A 22436-nucleotide genomic window follows, 5' to 3' on the forward strand; every position below is an offset into this window, starting at 1 on the left:
AATTGTGTTCATATACTTCCTGGATTTGTTTTGGCAGGTAGACTCCCAAATATTTTATGTCTACAGTAACTTTAAATGGAATTTCTCTTTCTGTCTCTTGGTGCTGGACATTGTTAGTAATATATACAAGTGCTGAGTATTTATGTGGGTTCATTTTATATCCTGCAACATTGCTTAAGTTATTCATAATTTCAAGTACTTTTTTACTCAGTTCTCTAGGATTCTAAGAATATCATCTGCAAAGTGATAGCTTTGTTTCTTTTTTGCCTGTTCCAATTTCTTCAATTTCTTTTTCTTCTCTTATCGCTAAAAGCTAACTTTTCTGTACCATATTGAGTAACAGTGGTGATAATAGACATCCTTGTTTCACCCCTGATCTTACTGGAAATGCTTCTAACTTATCCCATTACATATAATACTTGAAGATGGTTTTTGGTAGATGCTATTTATCATTTTAAGAAAGATTTCATTTATCTCTATGCTCTCCAGTATTTTTAATATAGGAATGAGTGTTATTTTCTGTCAAAAGCTTTTTCTTCATTTATTGAGATAATCATGTGGTTTCTGTTAATTTTGTTGTTAATATTATCAATTAAATAGTTTTCATCATCTTGAACCAGCCCTGCAATCCATAGTATATTATTCTCAGAAGTTGCTATAATATTTTTGCTATTATTTTGTTTAAAATTTTTGCATCTATATTTATTAAGGAAATTGCTCTATAATTTTCTTTCTCTGTTTTCACTATTCCTGGTTTAGGTATAAGTACCATATTTGTATCATAAAAAGAAGTTGTTAGAACTCCTTCACCTATTTTCCCAAATAGTCTATATAGAATTGGAATTATTTAAATATTAAAAAGAATTCCACTTGTAAATACATCTGCCCTGGAAACTTTGTCCTAGGGAGTTCATTGATGACTTATTTAATTTCTTTTTCTGTAATGGAGTTAAGTATTTTACTTCCTCTTCTGTTAATCTAGGCAATTTATATTTTTGTAAATATTCATCCATTTCACCAAGATTGTCAAATTTATGGGCATACAGTTGGGCAAAATAGTTTTAATTATTGTTTTAATTTCCTCTTTATTAGTGGTGAATTCACCCTTTTCATTTTTTGATACTGGCAATTTGGTTTTCTTTTTTAAAATCAAATTAACCAAAGATTTATCTCTTTTATTGGTTTTTTCATAAAATCAGCTCTTAGTTTTATTTATTCAGTAGTTTTCTTAATTTCAATTTTATTAATCTCTCCTTTGGTTTTCAGTATTTCTAATTAGGTAGCTAATTGGGGATTTTTAATTTGTTCTTTTTCTAGATTTTTTAGTTGCATGCCCAATTCATTGATCTCTTCTTTCTCTTTTATCCATGTAAACATTGAGATATATAAAACTTCCCCTAAGAATTGCTTTCACTGCATCCCATAAGTTTTGATGTGTTGTCTCATTATTGTCATTTTTTTTAATGAAGTTATTTTTTCTGTAATTTGTTGTTTGACCTCATTCTTTAGGGTTAGATTATTTTCCAATTGGTTTTTACTCTGTCATTCCATGGCCCTTTATAAATACATATAATTTTTATTGCATCATGATCTGAAAAGAATGCATTTAACATTTCTACCTTTCTACATTGGATTGCAAGGTTTTTATGCTCTAGTACATGGTGAGTTTTTTTTTTTTTTACACCTTTTGTGTAGGTACCATGTACCACTGAGAAAAAGGTATATTCCTTTCTATCCTTATTCAGTCTTCTCCAAAGGTATACCATATCTAGCTTTTCTAAAATTCTGTTTACCTCCTTAACTTCTTTCTTGTTTATTTTGTGGTTAGATTTATCTAGTTCTGAGAGAGGGAGGTTGAGGCCCCTCACTAGTATGATTTTGCTGTCGGTTTCTTCCTGTAACTCCCTTAATTTCTCCTCTAAGAATTCGAATGCTATGCCACTTGGTGCATATATGTTTAGTAATGATATTGCTTCATTGTCTGTGGTGCCTCTTAGCAGGATATAGTTTCCTTCCTTATCTCTTTTAATTAGATCTGCTTTTGCTTTGTCTGAGATCAGGATTGCTACCCCTGCTTTTTTTTCTTTTTACTTCAGCTGAAGCATAATATATTCTACTCCAGCCTTTTACCTTTGCCCAGTGTCTATCTTTCTGTTTCAAATGTATTTCTTGTAAACAATTTATTGTAGAATTATGATTTTTAATCCATTCTGCTATCTGGTTCTGTTTTATGGGAGAGTTCATCCCATTCACATTCACAGTTATGGTTACTATTTGTGTTTTTCTTCCCATCCTATCCCCCGCCTGTTTATGCTTTTCTTCCTTCTCACTTTCCGTCCTCACTAGAGTTTTTCTTTTGACTGCTACCACCTCCCTCAATCTGTCCTCCCTTTTATCAACACCCCTCCCTTTTCCTGTACTATTTCTTCCTTTCCTCCTATGCCTCTCACCCTTTTCTTTCCCCTTTCCCCTACAAACACCTATAGGGCAAGTTAAATTTCTATACCTCAGTATGTTATTCCCTCCTTGAGCCAAATCAGATGAAAGTTCAAACAATGCTCATCACTCTCCTTTCTTTCCCTCGACTGTAACATGTTTATGTGTCTCATCATGTGATGCAATTTACCCTTTTCTGCCTCCTTTTCTTTTCTCCCATTACAATAATTTTTCAGCATTTAATTAGGTTTTATATCATCACATCAAAATCAACTTAAACCCACTCCCTCTATCTATTTTCCTTGTATTTTATATAATGAAACAGTTTTCAAGAGATCGAATCCCAGGCTCAGACACTCAGCACCACACCCAGAAATAACTGGCCGGGTAACCTTGAGCAAGTTACTTAACCCCAATTGCTTAAAAAAAAAAATTACTTTCAAGAGTTTTTATCAACTTACCACGTAGGGATGTGAACAGTTTGTCTTTCAAATAACATATTTGTTTTTTTCCCTTTCCTGTTTACCTTTTTATGCTTCTCTAGAGTCTTGTATTTGAAGATCAAATTTTCTCTTGACTTCTGGTCTTTGTATCAGAAAAGTCTGGAAGTCTCTGATTTCACTGAATGTCTATCTCCCCTCTGAAAGATTATGTTCAGTTTTGCTGGGTAGTTGATCCTTGGTTGTAATCCTAGCTCCTTTTCCTTACAGGATATCATATTCCAAGCCCTCCAATCTTTTTTTTTTTTTTGCCTTTTTTGGAGGGCAATTGGGGTTAAGTAACTTGCCCAAGGTTACATGGCTAGTTTTTTCGTGTGTGTGTGGGTCTAAGGCCGGAACCGAACTCAGGTCCTTCTGATCCGGGGCTGGCGCTTTTACTCACTGTGCCACCTAGCTGCCCTCTATAAGTCCTCCAATCTTTTTTTGTAGAAGCTGCAAGGTTTTACATAATCCTGACTGTGTTTCCACGATATTTCAATTGCTTCTTTCTAGCTCCTTGCAGTTTTTTTCTTGATCAGATAATTCTGGAATTTGGCTATAATATTCCTTGGCATTCTCAATTTGGGATGTCTTTTGGGAGGTGATCACTGGATTCTTTTGATGACTATACTGCCCTCTGGTCCTAGGACATCAGGGCAGTTTTCCTTGATAATTTCTTGAAAGATTCTGTCCAACTTCTTTTTTTCATCATGATTCTCAGGTAGACCTATAATTCTGAAATTATCTTTCCTAGATCTGTTTTCTAGGCCAGTTGTTTTGCCAATGAAATATTTTGCATTTTCTTCTGTCTTTGGATTCTTTTGATTTTGTTTGACTGATTCTTGGTGTCTCATAGAGTCATTAGCTTCCACTTGCCCAATTCTAATTTTTTTTTTTGCTTTTTGGAGATGGAAGGGTAGGGCAATTGGGGTTAAGTGACTTGCCCAAGGTCATATGGCTAGTAAGTATTAAGTGTCTGAGGCCAGATTTGAACTCAGGTCCTCCTGACTCCAGGGCCAGTGCTCTATTCACTGTGCCACCTAGCCACCCCCCCCCCAATTCTAATTTTTAAGAAATTACTTTCTTGGGGCGGCCAGGTAGCACAGCAAGTAAGAGCACTGGCTCCAGTGTTGAGAAGACCTGGAGATCGAATCCCGGGCTCAGACACTTAGCACCCACCCAGAAACACCTGGCCGTGTAACCTTGAGCAAGTTACTTAACCCCAATTGCTTAGGGGTGGCCAGGTGGCTCAGCGAGTAAGAGCACCAGTTCCAGTGTTGGGATGACCTGGAAATCGAATCCCAGGCTCAGACACTCAGCACCACACCCAGAAATAACTGGCCGGGTAACCTTGAGCAAGTTACTTAACCCCAATTGCTTAAAAAAAAAAAAAAATTACTTTCTTTAGTTAGCTTTTGTATCTCCTTTTCCATTTGGCCAATTCTACTTTTTAAAGAGTTCTTTTCTTCAGTGTATTTTTTTTTCCATTTTGTCAGTTGTATTTAAAAAATTTTTTTCTACCTCTCTTATTTGACTTTTAAAATTCTTGTTGAGCTCTTTCAAGACTTTTTGTGCTTGAGACCAGTTGATAATGCCCTTTCAGATGTGTGTCCATATTGTCCTCTCCTGAATTTGTGTTTTGATCTTCCCTGTCACCAAGATATTTCTCCATGGTCATTGATTTTTTTCTATTCTCTTGCTCATGTTGTTTGCCCTTTTTTCTGACTTCTAAATTTGATCTCTGCTTCTGGGGCTCAGAGGGCACTGTCCCAGACTTCATGTGTGGTGGCCATGTCTGGGCCTCAGGTGCTGTCAGTTGGATAGTGTAGTGGTCTGGTAGTTTACCTGGTGCTGAGCTAGAGGTGGTGTGTGCCTTGTATTGGCACGTGCCTGCTCCTCTACCCTGGGATTTTTTCTGGGGCAATATTTTCTGTGTTTTTAAAAGTCAACAGGGGAGGGCGAGAGCGACTTACTGCTTACTCTGCCATCTTGGCTCCTGGGAGTTTAAATAGGTGACTTTCAAACATTTAGTCTGTGGGCTGATAGCCCCAGGAATAGCTGCTGCTGCCCTGTACAGGACTGTGCTTTTCTCTCAGAAGAAGACAGACTCCTCCCCCCTGAGCTGAGAGATCTGGGAATTGCCACTGCTGACAGTGATTTAGTCTGCTGGGGTCTCCTCTGGCTTTGCCTGGGTTGAGTCTGTGCTAGACCTGTGCACTAGACTGCAGTTCTCTCCCAACCCAGTGCAACAGAACTTGACCATAGTGGTTACTTACTGTGGTAACAGGGAAGACCAAATTCTAATCTCAGAAGAAGACAACAAAATCAAAACAACTATGTGTAAAGACTCAGGAAAAAATGTCAGTTGGACCCAAGCCCAAAAAGAATTCCTGTAAGAGCTCAAAAAGGATTTTAAAAGTCAAATAAAAGAGGTGGAGGAAAAAATGAGAGCGATGGAAGAAAATTGTGAAAAAAAGTCAACAGCTTGGTAAAGGAGGCACAAAAAAAAAATACTGAAGAAAGAAACACTTTAAAAAAAAAATAGAATAGGCCAAGTGATAAAAGAGACACAAAAATCCACTGAAGAGAAGAACTCCTTTAAAAAGCAGAGTTGGCCATATGGAAAGAGGTACAAAAGTTCACTGAAGAAAATAATTCCTTCAAAATTTAAATTGGGCAAGTGGAAGCTAATAATTCCATGAGACATCAAGAAACAAAGACATTTGAAAGAATGAAAAAAAATTAGTAAAAATGTGAAAGGTATTGTTGGAGAAAAAAAAACTGACTTGGAAAATAATATATTGAATGGAGATATTCTAAGAGTTATTGGACTTGGGGTGGCTAGGTGGTGCAGTGAATAGAGCACCAGCCTTGGAGTCAGGAGGATCTGAGTTCAAATGTGGCCTCAGACAACACAAAACTAGCCATATGACCTTGGGCAAGTTACTTAACCCCAATTGCCCTCCAAAAAGCAAAAAAAAAAGTTATTGAACTACCTGAAAGCCATGCTCAAAAAAGAGCCTAGACAACATTTTTCAAGAAATTATCAAAGAAAATTGCCTCAATATCCTAGAACCAAAGGGTAAAATAGAAATGAAAGAATCCACTGGTCACCTCCAGCGACTTTCAAATACAAGACTCAAGATGTATATCAAGGTAAACATGAAAGAGGAATCATAAGGGATTCAATAAAGTTAAACTATATATATTCCCATATGGAAAGATGACCCTTGTGACCCCTAATAACTTTATCATAATTATTAGGGTGGTTAAAAGGAGACAGAATGCATGAGTATGAGTTGACTATGATGGTATAATTTTTTTAAATTAAAATTAAGGGGTGAGAAAGAGGAATTCCCTGGGAGAAGGTGGAAGGTTGAATAGGGAAAATTATCTTATGTAAAAGAAGTGCTAAAGAAAGAGCTTTTACAGCAGAGGAGGAGATTGGAGAATGGTAGGCAATGCTTGAAGCTTCTTCTCATCAGAATTGGCTCAAAAAGGGAATAATACATACTCAGTTGGGTATAGAAATCTTACCCAACAGAGAAGTAGAAGGGGAAGGGTATGAGAAAAGGGGTAACAGAGTGATAGAAGGGAGAGTGGGTTAAAGGAAGTAGTAATCAAAAGTCAGACTGACTTTTGAGGAGGGACACCTTAAAAAGAGAGCAAGAAAAGAATAAACGGGGAAAAATATGGAGGGAAATACATAGTAATCACAATTGTGAAAACAGAAGCAGATGACAGAATGGAGTAAAAATCAGAACACAGCAATGTGTTGTTACAAGAAACAGACTTGAAACAGACATAGAGTGAAAATGAAGAGCTACTGAAGTGGAATATTTTTTGGTAAAAAAGCAGGGATAGCAGTCCTGATCTCAGACACAGCAAAAGCAAAAATAGACCTAATTGAAAGAGATAAGTAAGGATTACATTATGTTAAAAGGTAACATAGACAATATAATATTATCAATATTAAACATATGCATCAAATGGTATAGTATCCAAATTCTTAAAAGTTTAATGAGTTTAAGGAGGAAATAAACAGTAAAAGTATACTTGCAGGGACCTTATCTTTCCTATATCAGAATTAAATAAATCTGATTAAAAAAAAAGAGATGAATAGAATCTTAGAAATGTTAGATGTGGTAGACCTCTAGAGAAAATTGAGTGGGAATAGAAATAAGTATATTTTGTTTCCACCTTGACCATGTATTAGGACATTAAGAATCTCACAACCAAATGCAGAAAAGCAGAACTATTAAATGTACCTTTTTTAGATAATAATGCAGTAAAAATTATATACAATAGTGGGTCATGCAAACAGATTAAAAATTAATTGGAAACCAATCTAATCCTAAAGAATGAGTGGTTCAAAGAATAAATCATTTTTATTTAATAAATAAAAAATAAATCATTTAATAAATCAAAGAAACAATAATTTCACCAAAGAGAATGATGACAATGAGACACCTTATGAAGATTTATGTAGTGCAGCCAAAGCAGTACTTAAGGGAAAATTTATATTTCTAAATTACATCAATAAAATAGAAAAAAGAAGAAGTCAGTGAATTGGGCATATAACTCAAAAAATAAAAAACTAGAAAAAGGACAAATTAACAATCTCTAATAAAACACCTAGTTGGGAAATCTGAAAATCAAAGGAGAAATTAATTTAATTGAAAATAAGCCCATTGAAGTAACAAATAAAACTAGGAGCTGGTTTTATGGGGGCCAATAGACAAATTATTGGTTAATTTGAAAAAAAAAACAAACAGGAAAAAAACCAGTTTATATGTATCAAAGATGAAAAGGATGAACCCACCACCAAATAAAAATGAAATTAAAGTAATTTTAGAAGATATTTTGCCCACGTGTATGCCAATAAACCTAACAATCTAAATGAAATAGGTGAATATTTATAAATAACAAGTTAACAGAAGATGAAATAGAATAATAACCTTATCTTAGAAAAAGAAAGGAAGCCACCATTAATTAACTCTAGGAAAAAACCACCAGGATCAGATGGATTCACAAGTGTATTCTACCAAACATCTAAAGAACAATTAATTCAAACAATTATATAAATTATTTGAAAAAGTTGTTAAATGAGGAGTCCTACCAAATTCCATTTATGCTACAAATATGGTGCCAATACCTAAACCAGGAAGAGTTAAAACAGAAAGAAAACTATAAATCTTATTTCCCTAATGAATATTGATGCAAGAAATTTAAATAAAATACTAGCCAATCAAAACTAGTGTATCACAAGGATCACTCTGTAAGTAGGTGAGATTTATTGCAAGAATGTAGGGCTGGTTCAGTGTTAGGAAATCTGTCAGCATAATTGACCATATCAATAATAAAATCAACAAAAATCAAATGATTATCTCAATTGATACAAAAGCTTTTGAAAAAATGTAGCACCCATTCCTATTTTAAATACTAGAGAGTGTAGGAATAAATGGAGCTTTCCTTAAAATAAGTATTATCTAAAACCATCAGAAAGCATTATCTGTAATGGGAATAAGCCAGAAGCCTTCCCTGTAGGATCAGGAATAAAGCAAGGATGTCCATTATCACCACTATTACACAGTAACATACTAAAAATGTAGCTGTAGCCATAAGAGAAGACAAAGAAATTGAAGGAATTAGAATAGTCAATGAGGAAACAAAACTATCACTCTTTCCAGATGATATGATAGTATAGTTGGAGCATTCTAGAGAATTAACTAAAAAATTAGTTGGAATAATTAACAACTTTAGCAAAGTTACAGGATATAGAACAAACCCACATAAAGCATCAGCATTTCTATATATTTCCAACAAAGTCCAGCAGCAAAAAATAAGAGACATTCCATTAAAAATGCTAACAATATAAATACTTGGGAGACTTATCTGCCAAGGCAAACCTAGGAAATAACATAATTACAAAATACTTTACACAAATCAAGTCAGATAGAAAAAAATTGGAAAAATATTAATGTCTCATGGATAAACCACGCTAATATAGTAAAAATGACAATTCTACCTAAGTTAATTTATTCAGTGCCATCCTAATCAAACAACCAAAAATTATTTATGGAACTATAAAAAATAATCAAATTCATTTGGAAGATTAAAAGGTTAAGAATATCAAAAGAAGGAAAAAATGTGAAGGAACATGGCGTAGAAGTATCAGATCTCAAAATGTGTCATACAGTGATAATCATCAAAACAATCTGGTACTGGCTAAGAAATTAGTGGAATAGATTAGGTACACAATACACAGTAGTAAATCATTGTGGTAACATAGCATTTGATAAACCCAAAGATGTAAGCTTTTAGGAATAAGAACTCACTATTTGGGGGATAGAGTCAAGATGGTTGAATAAAAACAGGACTGACATGCAGCTTCCACTCCCACCTCCTTCAATTCATGTAAAAAATGACTCTGAACAAACTTCGGAGCTACCAAACCCGCAAAATGACAGAGAGAAGCTAACCTCCCGCTGAAGATGGCCCGGCAGGAAGGGGCCAGTGCAGTGCTCTGGGAGCCGAGTCCAGTCCTGCATGAGCCCACGGTTTTAGCCTCAGGGTGCCCACAACCAGCCAGCTGGCTGGAGGGATATCAGATCACCAGCAGCTGTGGCGCTTTCCAGAATTACCAACTCATAGATGCTAAGGACAAAGTGAGAGGTCAGTGCAGTGTGGACTCTGGGAACTGGGAGTTCGGGAGTGGGGTCTGGCCTTTACCCTCTGGAGGGAGAAGCAGCCATGTGACTGCTTCAGAGCTCCTGGCCTACAGATTGTAGGGGACCAAGCAACCAGTCTGACGGGTAATCAGTCACTCTTGCTTTAACCTGCTTGGATTTGGATCACTTTCTAGGGTGGAGGTCCTGGGGTGCGTGACCAGTTTGCCAGAGCATGTGGAGGCTTCAGAGAGGTCACCCAAGTAATAGCTCCAGCAGCTGAGAAAACCCCAGCAATTTGGGACAAAGCTCCCCTTTCTGGTAGCAGAGTTCTACTGTGGCAAAAAGCTCAAAAGTCAAGTAATTGAGTGGCAACGTGAGCAAGCAAAGGAAGCAACGCAAGCAGAGCAGTACAACTTTAGATTCCTATTTTGGGGACAAAAAGGATCAAAGCATGGAACAGAAGGAAGACAATGAAGTCAAAACTCCTGCACCAAAATCTTCCAAGAAAAATATGACCTGGGGGGCGGAGCCAAGATGGCGGAGTAGAAGCACGACCCTCCTGCGGCTCCGGCTTCTACCCTCCCCAATCCATGTAAAAAGGGGACTCTAAACAAACTTTGGAGCTGCAGAACCCACGAAATGACACAGAGAAGCTAACCTCCTGCCGAGAACAGCCCGGCAGGCCGGCAGGAATCAGCCAGCGCAGAGCTCCTGGAGCTGAGCCCAGCACCACGCCGCGGCTTTAGCCCCAGGGCGGGCCTGACCCAGCCGCCTGCCAGAGGGACTCCAGATCAGCAGCAGCTGTGGCCGTTTCCAGATTTATCAACACATAGATGCGAAGGACAAGGTGAGAGGCCAGTGCAGTCTGGACTTTGGGACCAGTAAGTGGGAGTGAGTGACTTTTACCCCCGGGGCGAGAAACCGCTGAGACGCCAGCACAGCCTGCCAGCACCATGTGGCAGCTTCAGCTCCTGGCCTGCAGAGTGTAGGGGGACCAAGCACCAGTCTGAGGGGTAATCACTCTTGCTTTAACCTGCTTGGATCTGGATTGCAGTCTAGGGTGGAGGTCCTGGGGTGTGTGTCCAGCTTGCCAGAGAGTGTGGAGACCTCAGAGAGGGCACCCATCTAATACCTCCGGCAGCTGAGAAAACCCCAGCGTTTGGGACGAAAACTCCCCTGTCTGGTTGCAGAGTCCTACTGTGGCAAAAAGCCCAAAAGTCAAATCATTGAGTGGCAAAATGAGCAGGCAAAGGAAACAAAGCAGACAGAAGATCCCAACATTACACTCCTATTTTGGGGATAAGGAGCAAGGCATGGAACAGGAGGAAATCAGTGAAGTCAGAACTCCTGCACCAAAAGCTTCAAAGGAAAATACAAACTGGTTACAGGCCATAGAGGACCTTAAGAAGCAGATAAGAGAAGTGGAGGAAAAATTGGGAAGAGAAATGAGAACAATGCAAGAAAATTATGAAATGAGAGTCAACAGCCTGACTGAAGAAAATAATACCTTAAAAAACAGACTGACTCAAATGGCAAAGGAGGCTCAAAAAGGCAATGAGGAGAAGAATGCCTTAAAAAGTCAAATTTGCCAGATGGAAAAAGAATCTCAAAAGCTCACTGAGGAGAATCATTGCTTCAGAATTAGATTGGAGCAAATGGAAGCTAATGACTTTATGAGAAATCAAGATGGTGTTAAACAGATCCAAACAAATGAAAGAATAGAAGGCAATGTGAAATATCTTATGGGAAAAACCACTGACCTGGAAAATAGATCCAGGAGAGATAATTTAAAAATTATTGGACTGCCTAACAGCCATGACCAAAGTAAGAGCCTAGAAAGCATCCTCCAGGAAGTTCTCAAAGAAAACCGCCCTGATGTTTTAGAACGAGAGGGCAAAATAGAGGTTGAAAGAATCCACCGATCACCTCCTGAAAAAGATCCCCAAAAGAAAACTCCTAGGAATATTATAGCCAGGTTCCAGAATTCCCAGATTAAGGAGAGAATATTACAAGCAGCCAGAAAGAAACAATTTGAATATTGTGGAAACACAATCAGGATAACCCAGGATCTGGCAGCTTCTACACTGAGGGATCGAAGGGCCTGGAATGTGATATTCCGGAGGTCAAGGGAGCTGGGATTAAAACCAAGAGTCACCTACCCAGCAAAACTGAGTATCATGTTTCAGGGGAAAATATGGTCATTCAGTGGAATACAGGACTTTCAAGCATTCTTGCTGAAAAAACCAGAGTTGAATAGAAAATTTGACATTCAGATACAAGAGGCAAGAGAAGCATGAGAAGGTAAACAGGGAAAAGAAATTATAAGGAACTTATCAAAGTTGAACTATTTTTTTTTTAAAGCAATCGGGGTTGAGTGGCTTGCTTGGGGTTGCACGGCCAGTTGTTGTTTCTGGGTGTGGTGCTGAGTGTCTGGGCCCGCATTTGATCTGGGTCATCCCGGCACTGGGGCCGGTGCTCTTGCTCGCTGAGCCACCTGGCCAAAGTTAAACTATTGACATTCCTACATGGAAAAACAATAATTGTAACTTATGAAACTTTTCTCAGTAGTTGAAGGGATTAGAAATATATATATATGTGTGTGTGTGTGTGTATATATATATGTCTTTATATGAGGGTATGCGGGCATATGAATACATATGTGAATGTGTGTATATATGTTTACAGGTATACATAGATAGAGGGCATGGGACCAATTTAACAGGAAGGGATGATACTTAAAAGGTGAAATTAAGAGGTGAGAGGAATATAATGAGAGGAGATGGGGAGAGACAGAGTGGGGCAAACTATCTCATACAGAAGAGGCAAGGGAAAATGGTTACAATGGAGGGGAAGAATAGGAAGGCAAAAGGGAATGGGTCAACCTTATTCCTATTGAATCTGGCTTGAGGAGGGAGTGAAATACACACTAAATAGGGGATCTCACCCTCCAGGAGAATAGGGGGGGAAGGGGATGTGAGGGGGGATGATGGAAGGGAGGGCAGGCTGGTGGGGAGGGAAGTTGGAAGCACCCACTTGTGAAAAGGGACAGGATCAAAGTACAGAACAGAACAAGTGGGAGGTGGGATAGGAGGGAGGGAAATATAGTCAGTCTTTTACAATACATCTACTATGTTATTGTTTTGCATTAGCCACACATGTACAACCTATACTGAACTGCTTGTCTCCCCAGTGGGGGTGGGTGGCAGGGGGGGAAGGGAATGAATCTGGAATTGAAAGTTTTAAAATCAAATATTCAAAGATATATATGTGTGTGTAAAAAAAAATAAAATTGTATTCAAAAAGAAAAAAAAGAAAAATCATCTTCACAAGTATATTGTGGGGAGGCATGACTAGAAAGCAATTTATCTGAATAAAATCTATGGATTTTAGTCTAAAAAAAAAAGAAAAATATGACCTGGTTACAGGCCATAAAGGAGGTTAAAAAGGATTTTGAAAATCAAATAAGAGAAGTGGAGAAAAAATTGGGAAGAGAAACAAGGACAATGCAAGAAAATTATGAAATGAGAGTCAACAACCTGACTGAAGAAAATAACACCTTAAAAAACAGACTAACTCATATGGCAAAAGAGGCTCAAAAAGGCAATGAGGAGAAGAATGCCTTAAAAAGTCAAATTGGCCAGATGGAAAAAGAATCTCAAAAGGTCACTGAAGAGAATCATTTCTTCAGAATTAGATCAGAGCAAATGGAAGCTAGTGACTTTATGAGAAATCAAGATACTATTAAACAGATCCAAACAAATGAAAAAATAGAAGGCAATGTGAAATATGACATTGGAAAAACCACTGACCTGAAAAATAGATCCAGGAGAGATAATTTAAAAATTTTGTTGGACTGCCTGAAAGCCATGATTTAAAAAAAAAAAAACTCACTATTTGACAAAATTTGGAAAACTGAAAAAGTTTGGCAGAAACTAGGTATAGACCAATATTTCACACCATATGCCAAGATAAGCTCGTAATTAGACATAAAAGGTAATATCATGGGCAAATTGGGGGAACATGGAATAATTTACCTGTCAAATCTGTAGATAAGGGAAGAATTTATGGCCAAACAACAGCACTGTGGGATGTAAAATGGATCATTTTAATTTGATTTTGCACAAACAAAACCAATGCTGCCAAGATTAGAAGGAAAGCAGAAGGTGGGGAGGGGGTTTTTTTTTATAGCAAGTTTCTCTGATTAAGGCCGTATATCTCAAGTACGTAGAGAACTGAGTCTAATTTATAAGAATATGAGTAATTCTCCAATTAATATTCAAAAGTTATGAACAAGCAGTTTTCTTTTTTTTATTTTTCAAATGCTTTATTAACTTCTGATTTATATCATTCATTTCCACCACATTTGAGTTACAAATTTTCTCCCTGTTTTTCCCCTACCTACCACCCCAAAATAGCAATCACACAGGATATCCTCTCTTCCAATCTGCTCTCTCCCATATCTTCTCCCATACCCGCTTCTACTTTTCCAGTAGGGCATGGTGGATCTCTATGCCCCAGTGCCTGTATATCTTATTTCCTGATTACATGTAAAATAGTATTAATAATAGTGTGTATATGTGTGTATGTAATTTTAAACATTTGATTTTAAAACTTTGAATTCCAGATTCATTCCCTTCCTCCTTTGTCACCCACCCTTACTGGGAAGATAAGTAGTTCGGTATAGGTTGTACATGTGTAGCTAATGCAAAACATTAACATAGTAGATATATTGTAAAATACTGACTATATTTCCCTCCCTCTTATCCCACCTCCCACTTGTTTTATTCTCTACTTTGATCCCGTCCCTTCTCAAAAGTTGGTGCTTCCAACTTCCCTCCCCCCCAGCCTGCCCTCCCTTCCATCATCTCCCTTCTCATCACCTTCCCCCCTACTCTCCTGTAGGGTGAGATACCCTGTTTAGTGTGTATGTCATTCATTCCCCGAGCCAAATTCAATGAGAATAAGGCTGACCCATTCCCTTTTGCCTTCCTATTCTTCCCCTCCATTGTAACCATTTTCCATTGTCTCTTCTTTATGAGTTTGCCCCATTCTGTCTCTCTCCATCTCCTCTCATTATATTCCTCTCTCACCTCTTAATTTCACCTTTTAAGTATCATCCCTTCCTATTAAATTGGACCTGTGTCCTCTATCTATGTATACTTGTAAACATATATACACACATTCACATATGTATTCATACGCCCGTATACCCTCTGATCTATCCATATATATATATATATATATTCCCTTCAACTATTTTCATACTGAGAAAAGTTTCATCAGTTACAATTATTATTTTTCCATTTAGGAATGTTAATAGTTCAACTTTGATAAGTGGCTTCTGATTTCTTTTCCCTGTTTACCTTCTCAAGCTTCTCTTGCTTCTTGTATCTGAATGTCAGATTTTCTATTCAACTCTGTTTTTTTCATCAAGCATGCTTGAAAGTCCTCTATTCCATCCTGAAACATGATACTCAGTTTTGCTGGGTAGGTGATTCTTGATTTTAGTCCCAGCTCCTTTGCCCTCTGGAATATCATATTCCAGGCCCTTCAGTCCCTCAGTGTAGAAGATGCCAGATCCTGTGTTATCCTGATTGTGTGTCCACAATATTCAAATTGTTTCTTCCTGCTGCTCGTGATATTCTCTCCTTGTTCTGGGAATTCCGGAACCTGGCTATAATATTCCTAGGAGTTTTCTTTTTGGGATCTTTTCCAGGAGGTGATCAGTGGATTCTTTCAACCTCTGTTTTGCCTTCTGGTTCTAAAACATCAGGGCAAATTTCCTTGATAATTTCTTGGAGGATGATTTCTAGGTTTTTTCTTTCATCATGGCTTTCAGGTAGTGCAGTAATTTTTAAATTATCTCTCTTGGATCTGTTTTCCAGGTCAGTGGTTTTTCCCATGAGACTAAATCTGAGGGAATGATTATCCTCAGTGAGCTTTTGAGATTCTTTTTCCATCTGGCAAATTCGGCTTTTTAAGGCATTCTTCTCCTCATTGCCTTTTTAAGCCTCTTTTGCTATTTGAGTTAGTCTTTTTTTTAAGGTGTTACTTTCCTCAGGCAGGCTGTTGACTCTCATTTCATAATTTTCTTGCATTGTTCTCATTTGTCTTCCCAGTTTTTCCTCCAGTTCTCTTATCTGCTTCTTAAGGTCCTCTATGGCCTGTAACCAGCTTGTATTTTCCTTTGAAGCTCTTGGTGCAGGGGTTCTGACTTCAATGTCTTCCTCCTGTTCCATGCTTTGATCCTTTTTGTCCCCAAAATAGGAGTCTAATGTTGAATTCTTCTGTTTGTTTTGTTTCCTTTGCCTGGTCATGTCACCCCTCAGTCACTTGACCCTTGGGTTTTTTGCCACAGTAGGACTCTGCCACCAGACAGGGGAGCTTCCTTCTCAAACGCTGGGGTTTTCTCAGCTGCTGGAGATATTAGTTGGGTGTCCTCTCTGAAGCCTCCACACGCTCTGGCAAGCTGGTCACACACCCCAGGACCTCCACCCTAGACTGCAATCCAAATCCAGGCAGGTTAAAGCAAGAGTGATTACCCCTCAGACTGGTTGCTTGGTCCCCTGAAGGCCAGGAGCTGAAGCTGCAATGTTGTGCTGGCTGCGCCAAGGTGTCTCAGTGCCTTCTCACCCTGGGGGCTGAAGCCAACACACTCCCAACTACTGGTCCCAAAGTCCATACTGCACTGACCTCTCACTTTGTCCTTAGCATCTATGTGTTGATAAATCTGGAAATGGCCACAGCTGGTGGTGATCTGGAGTCCCTCTAGCCAGTGGTTGATCAAGCCCGCCCTGGGGCTAAAACCTCCTGCTTGCAAGCCTACGCTTGGCTCCCAGAGTGCTGCGCTGGCCACTTGCTGCCAGCCTGTTGGGCTGTCCTCATTGGGAGGTTAGCATCTCTGTGTCATTTTGTGGGTTCTGTAGCTCCAGAGTTTGTTCAGAGTCCCCTTTTATGTGAATTGGGGAAGGTGGAAGCTGGAGCCGTGCAGAGGTCCTGTTTCTACTCCGCCATCTTGGAACAAGCAGTTTTCGGGTGAAGAAACAAAGCTGTATATAGTCGTGAAAAAAATGCTCTAATTCAGTGTTGGTTAGGAAATTCACATTAAAACAACTCTGAAGTACCACCTCACTGCTGTCAGATTGGCTAAGAAGACATAAAAGGAAAATGATCAATATCGGAGAGGGTATGGGAAAGCTAATGCACTGTTGGAATTGTGAACTGATCCAACCATTCTGGAGAGCAATTTGGAAATATGGCCAAAAAGCTATAAAACTGTGCATACCCTTTGACCCAGCAACGCAACTACTAGGTCTGTATCGCAAAGAGATAAAAGGAAAAGGACCTAGAATGTATAAAATATTTATAGCGCTCTTTTTGTGGTGGCAAAAAATTGGAAATTGAGGGGGATGCCCATCTTTTGTAGAATGGCTGAATAAGTTGTGGTATATCATTATGAAAGAATGCTATAAAAAATTATGATCACAATGCTTTCAGAAAAACCTGAGACAACTTATATGAATCATTATAGAGTGAAGTGAATAGAATCAGGAGAACATTGTACACGCTAACAGCAGTATTATATGATGATCACTGTGAATGACTTAACTATTCTCAGCAGTAAATGATCCAAGACTGAAAGATGCTGTCTGCCTCCAGAGAAGGAATTGATGGAGTCTGAATGCAGATCAAAACATGCTTTTTAAAAATTTATTTTTCTTCAGGTTTTTTTTTTGGTCAATTTTCTGTTACAACATGGCTAATATGGAAATATTTTGCATCACTGTACATATATGATCTATATCAAATTATCTTCTCAAGGAAGAACATGAAGGAAGCTTTAGTTAAAAAAAAAAACGTTAGGGGCAGGTAGGGGCACAGTGAATAGAGCACCAGCCCTGGAGTCAGGAGGACCCGAGTTCAAATCTGGCCTCGTACCCTTGACACACTTACTAGCTGTGTGACTTCAGGCAAGTTACTTAACTCCAATTGCCTTGCCTTCCCTCCTCCAAAAAAGAAAAAAAAATGTTAAAAATTGTTTTACATGTAATTGAGAAAAATGAAAAAAGTTTTAAATTTTCTAAAAAGTAATCAGTCTTTTGTATGAAGTAAAATTTTAATGTTTATAGAATCGTGATCTTTTCTGAGATGTGAAAAAATGAGTTACTAATCATAGTTTTTTTTCAATACTATACTGTTGTACAGTAGAAGCAGTGAAGTTTACTATATAGAAAACTGGCCTCAGAGTTAGGAAAACTTGTGATCCATGTCTTACTCTGACTGGCTGTACTCTATAGAGGCAAATCACTCACCTTTGGTTGATTCAGCAACTTCCCAAGATACTAGTTGTACATCTGCACTGGTAAAAGAAGTTTCCTTGGGGTGGCTAGGTGGTGCAGTGAATAGAACACTGGCCCTGTAGTCAGGAGGACCTGAGTTCAAATCCGCCCTCAGACACTTAACACTTATTAGCTGTGTGACCTTGGGCAAATCACTTAACCCCAGTTGCCCTGCCTTCCCCCCCAAAAAAAACACAAATTTCCTCACAACAGTTTCTTCTAACAGTGGCCTAACAGGGCTGGAAAAACACACACACTCACATATGCAAAATTACTCTATAAAATTTATCGTATAATAGCTATGTCTTGCATATACCATTTATTGTTAAGCTTTCTGAAGTCAGTCAAGACGACAACTGCTAGTAAGTGTCTACTCTGTGTTTGGCTCTGTACTAAACACTGGGGATACAAAGGACAGAAAGTAGTCCTTACTCTCAGAGTGCTCACACCCTGATGGAGGAGACAATAAACACAGTTGTACAAACAAGACATATATTAGATAAAATGGGGATGATCTAAAAGGAAAGGCTCTGAGGCAAAGGCTTCTTGCTGAAAGTGGGAACAGAGCAGAGACCAGAGGGAATCCAAGATTTGGAGATGAGGAAGGAGAGAGATCCAGGCATGAGGAATGTTCAGAGAGAATGCCAGGAACAGAGCAGTTGAGTGATGGCCATGGGACTCAAAATGACATCTTTGAGTAATTTTTTTTCTTGTGAAGATTTGGGTAGAGGAAGAAAGAGTTATTTTTGTGACATAAATTGTTATAATAATTAAGAACAAAATGAGGTTCATTGAGCACATTGTGAGTATGTAGTAAAAGAATTGTTTATTGATTGAACCTAAAGAACTTTTATATAAGAGTTCATATATCCTCTGAAATGAAAGTACTTCAAGACATCTTGACAAAATACTACATTTTAGGCAGTGGTGGCTAAAGAAAGGATGTGCTACTATTGTTAAAACATTTCCCAATTTCTTAAACTGTATTTAACATTAAATAGATGTGTTAATATAAATGTTAGAAAAGCATTTTGATTCTAACTTATATATGTCTGTATTTTTCAGAGGATAATCAGTGGTACCGTGCTTCAGTTCTGGCGTATGCTTCTGAAGAGACTGCTTTAGTTGGCTATGTTGATTATGGAAATTTTGAAATCCTTAAATTGAATAGGCTTTGTCCCATGGCACCAAGATTGTTGGAATTGCCAATGCAGGCCATAAAGTGTATGTTGGCAGGTATGAAGTAGTTAGGATAATAATAGCTAACATTTTTAGAATTCAGACTAAAAAATTAACATATGGAAATTTATAGATTAAAACCCAAAGTAAAGGTGCTACAGTTAGAATGAAAAGGGTATTGCCTTTTCTTGGAAGTTGAAAAGATTAGAAGAAGGGATGTGAGATTTATACTGTAGCTTCTATAAAGGGATAAATTTTACCCGTAATTTAAAAGACGATGACATGAAAAGAATAATTGGGAATTAATACTGTGATGTCCATAAAATTATTTTATTCATTATTTAATATATATTTTATTTTATTTTGGTTCTATGCCTCAGTTATTGAATTATTAACTTTGGAGAAATATAAGTAATGTTTTAAAAATAACTGTTTTAAGGAGTGAAACCATCATCAGGAATCTGGTCTCCAGAGGCAATTTGTCTCATGAAAAAATTAATACAAAATAAGATGATTACAGTGAAAGTTGTGGACAAGATGGAAAATAGCTCTGTAGTGGAGCTTATAGATAAGTCGGTTAAACCCAGTATCAGTGTTTCTAGAATCCTCATTGAAGCCGGCTTTGCCATAGGAGAAGGCAAGATATTGACAACAGATACATCCAGTGATTTGGGAGAAATTAGTGGTAAGTAAATGTTTGATTAGTAACTCTAATAGCATATATAGTAGAGTACTAAGTGGGAAATGGTTTAAGTTCAACAAAAACATGAATAAAACTGTAATCATCCCTGACTGATAATTTGGTTCATTCACAAGATAGGTAGACTGTGATAAGAGGAGTTCATTTAAATGTCAAGTAGGAAGCCTTGTTATTTGCCAGGCACTGGGGATGCCAGGCAAGAATAAACCTGTCCTCATCCTCAAGGAGCTTACATTCTCCTGGGAAAGACAACCATTTATATGTATAGACAGGATTAATACAAAATAAGTAAAAGGTAATTTTGGGAAACTACTCATAGCTGCAGAGATTGGGAAAGGTTTCATAAAGAAGGTGGTGCCTGATCTGAATCTTGAAGGACATGAGGTATTCTGTTAGGTGAAGGCCACAAAGAGAGAGTGTTCCAGGTATGAGGCACAGTCAATGAAAAGGACAGCAAGAAAGGAGTAAAGGAAGGGTATGATGAAGCCAAATTTTGTGGGGTTTTTTAGTCAGTTTTCCCCCAGTTACATGTAAAAACAGTTTTTAATATTTGTTTATAAAACTTTTGAGTTTCAGATTCTTTCCCTTGCTCCTGCCTCACTGCCCCCTCATTGAGAAGGCAAGCAGTTCAATATAGGTTATATATATATATATATAGTCATGCAAAATATATCCATAATAGTTATGTTGTGAAAGAAAACATTGACCAAAAAAAATTCAAGAAAAATAAAGGTTAAAAAAAAAGTATGCTTCAGTCTGTCTTCAGACACCATTAGCTCTTTCTCTGGGGATGGATAGAATTTTTCATTGTAAGTCGTTCAGAGTTGTCTTGGTTCATTGTATTGCTGAGAATAGCTAAGTCTTTCTCTGATGATCATCTTACAGTATTGCTGTTACTTTGTATATAGTACATTTCACTTTGCATCAGCCCATGCAAATTTCTCCAGATTTTTCTGAGAGCATCCTGATCAACATTTCATGCTTTTTTTTTTTGAGGGGGAAGATAGGGCAATTGGGGTTAAGTGACTTGCCCAAGGTCACACGGCTAATTTTTGTGTTAAGTGTCTGAGGGCACATTTGAACTCAGGTCCTCCTGACTCCAGGGCTGGTACTCTATTCATTGCGCCACCTAGCCACCCCTGTTCATTTCTTATAGTACAATAGAATTCTATCAGAATCTCATACGACAGCCTGTTAAGCTATTCCCCAATTGATGGGAATCCCCTCAATTTCTAATTCTTTGCCCCTAGAAATGAGCTGCTATGAATATTTTGGTACACAAAGGTCCTTTTCCATTTGTTTGTTTTTTTTCAATCTCTTCTAGGATACAGACCTAGTAGTGGTCTTGTTAAGTCAAAGGATATACATGGTTTTTCAGCTCTTTGGGCACAGTTCCAAATTGCTTTACAGAATGATTGAATCAGTTTACAACTCTACCAACAGTACATTAATGTCTCATTTTTCCCACATCCCCTCCAACATTTGTCATTTACCTTTTCTGTCCTATTAACTAATCCAATAGGTATGAGATAGTACCTCCGAATTGTTTTAATTTGCATTTCTCCAATCAATAGTGAGTTAGAGTTTTTTCATGTGACTACAGATATGTCACCTGAAAACTGATCATATCTTTTGATCATTTATCAGTTGGGGAATGGCTCTTACTTTTATAAATTTGACTCAGTTCTCAATATGTTTGAAAAATGAGGTCTTTATCAGAGAAACTTGCTTCAAATTTTTTTCATAGTTACTATTACTATTTCCATCTTATCTCACCTCCCCCATTTATTCTGTTCTCTCTCTCCCTTCACCCTGTCCCTCCTGAAAAGTGTGTTGCTTCTGACTACCATCTTCCTCAATCTGGTCTCCCTAACATACTGCTCTCTCTTATTCCCTTCCCCTCTCACTTTCTTGTAGGGGAAGATAGATTTCTATCCCCAGTTGGGTGTGTATGTTATTCCCTCTGTGAGCCAGTTTTGGCTTGTTTTTTGTTTTTTGTGGGTTTTTTTTGCTTTTTTGGAGGGGGGAAGGTAGGGCAATTAGGGTTAAGTGACTTGCCCAAGGTCACACGGCTAGTTTTGTGTTAAGTGTCTGAGACCGGATTTGAACTCAGTTCCTTCTGACTCCAGGGCCGGTGCTTTATTCACTGTGCCATCTACCTTCCCTTTGAGCCAGTTTTGATAAGAATAAGGTTTACTCCCCCTCCACGCTCCTCCTCTCTGTTCCCCTCCACTATAAAAGCTTTTCCTTACCTCTTTTATGGGAGATAATTTACACCATTGTACCTTTCCCTTTCAGATGAGGCCAAGTCTTGAAGGGTTTAAATGCCAAAGTAATTTATATATTTTATATTAGCATTAATTACATGTTATATTACATGAATTATGTGAATTACAGCCAGTTCTTCAGTAGGAAGCCACTGGAGTTAGAGCAGGGGAGTGACATGATTTGACCCGTAAGGAAAATTACTTTGGAAAAACTCTAGGAAGAATTATATTAAGTGATATATGGTGAAGTGAGCAGAACCAGAACAGTTTATATAGTAACAACAGTATTATAAAGATCAACTTTGAAAGACTTAATAACTCATCAATATAATGACCAACCATAATTCCAGATGACTTATGGTGAA

At 37.9% G+C, this 22436-nt stretch overlaps 1 protein-coding gene across 1 annotated transcript in view; it reads left to right on the top strand.

Moving 5' to 3' along the window:
* TDRD1 (tudor domain containing 1) overlaps positions 1-22436 on the top strand; it is a 72765-nt gene that overhangs the window by 20148 nt on the left and 30181 nt on the right. The window contains exons 13-14 of the mRNA XM_069097561.1: positions 18991-19161; positions 19544-19789. Of these exons, the coding sequence (XP_068953662.1) occupies positions 18991-19161; positions 19544-19789 (417 nt within the window). The remainder of the gene's footprint in view (positions 1-18990; positions 19162-19543; positions 19790-22436) is intronic.

This window comes from Petaurus breviceps, unplaced genomic scaffold (genome assembly GCF_028583685.1).
Source record: "Petaurus breviceps papuanus isolate PSGF00001 unplaced genomic scaffold, PetGlider_PUasm1.0 37, whole genome shotgun sequence".
NCBI classification, from domain to species: Eukaryota; Metazoa; Chordata; class Mammalia; order Diprotodontia; family Petauridae; genus Petaurus; species Petaurus breviceps.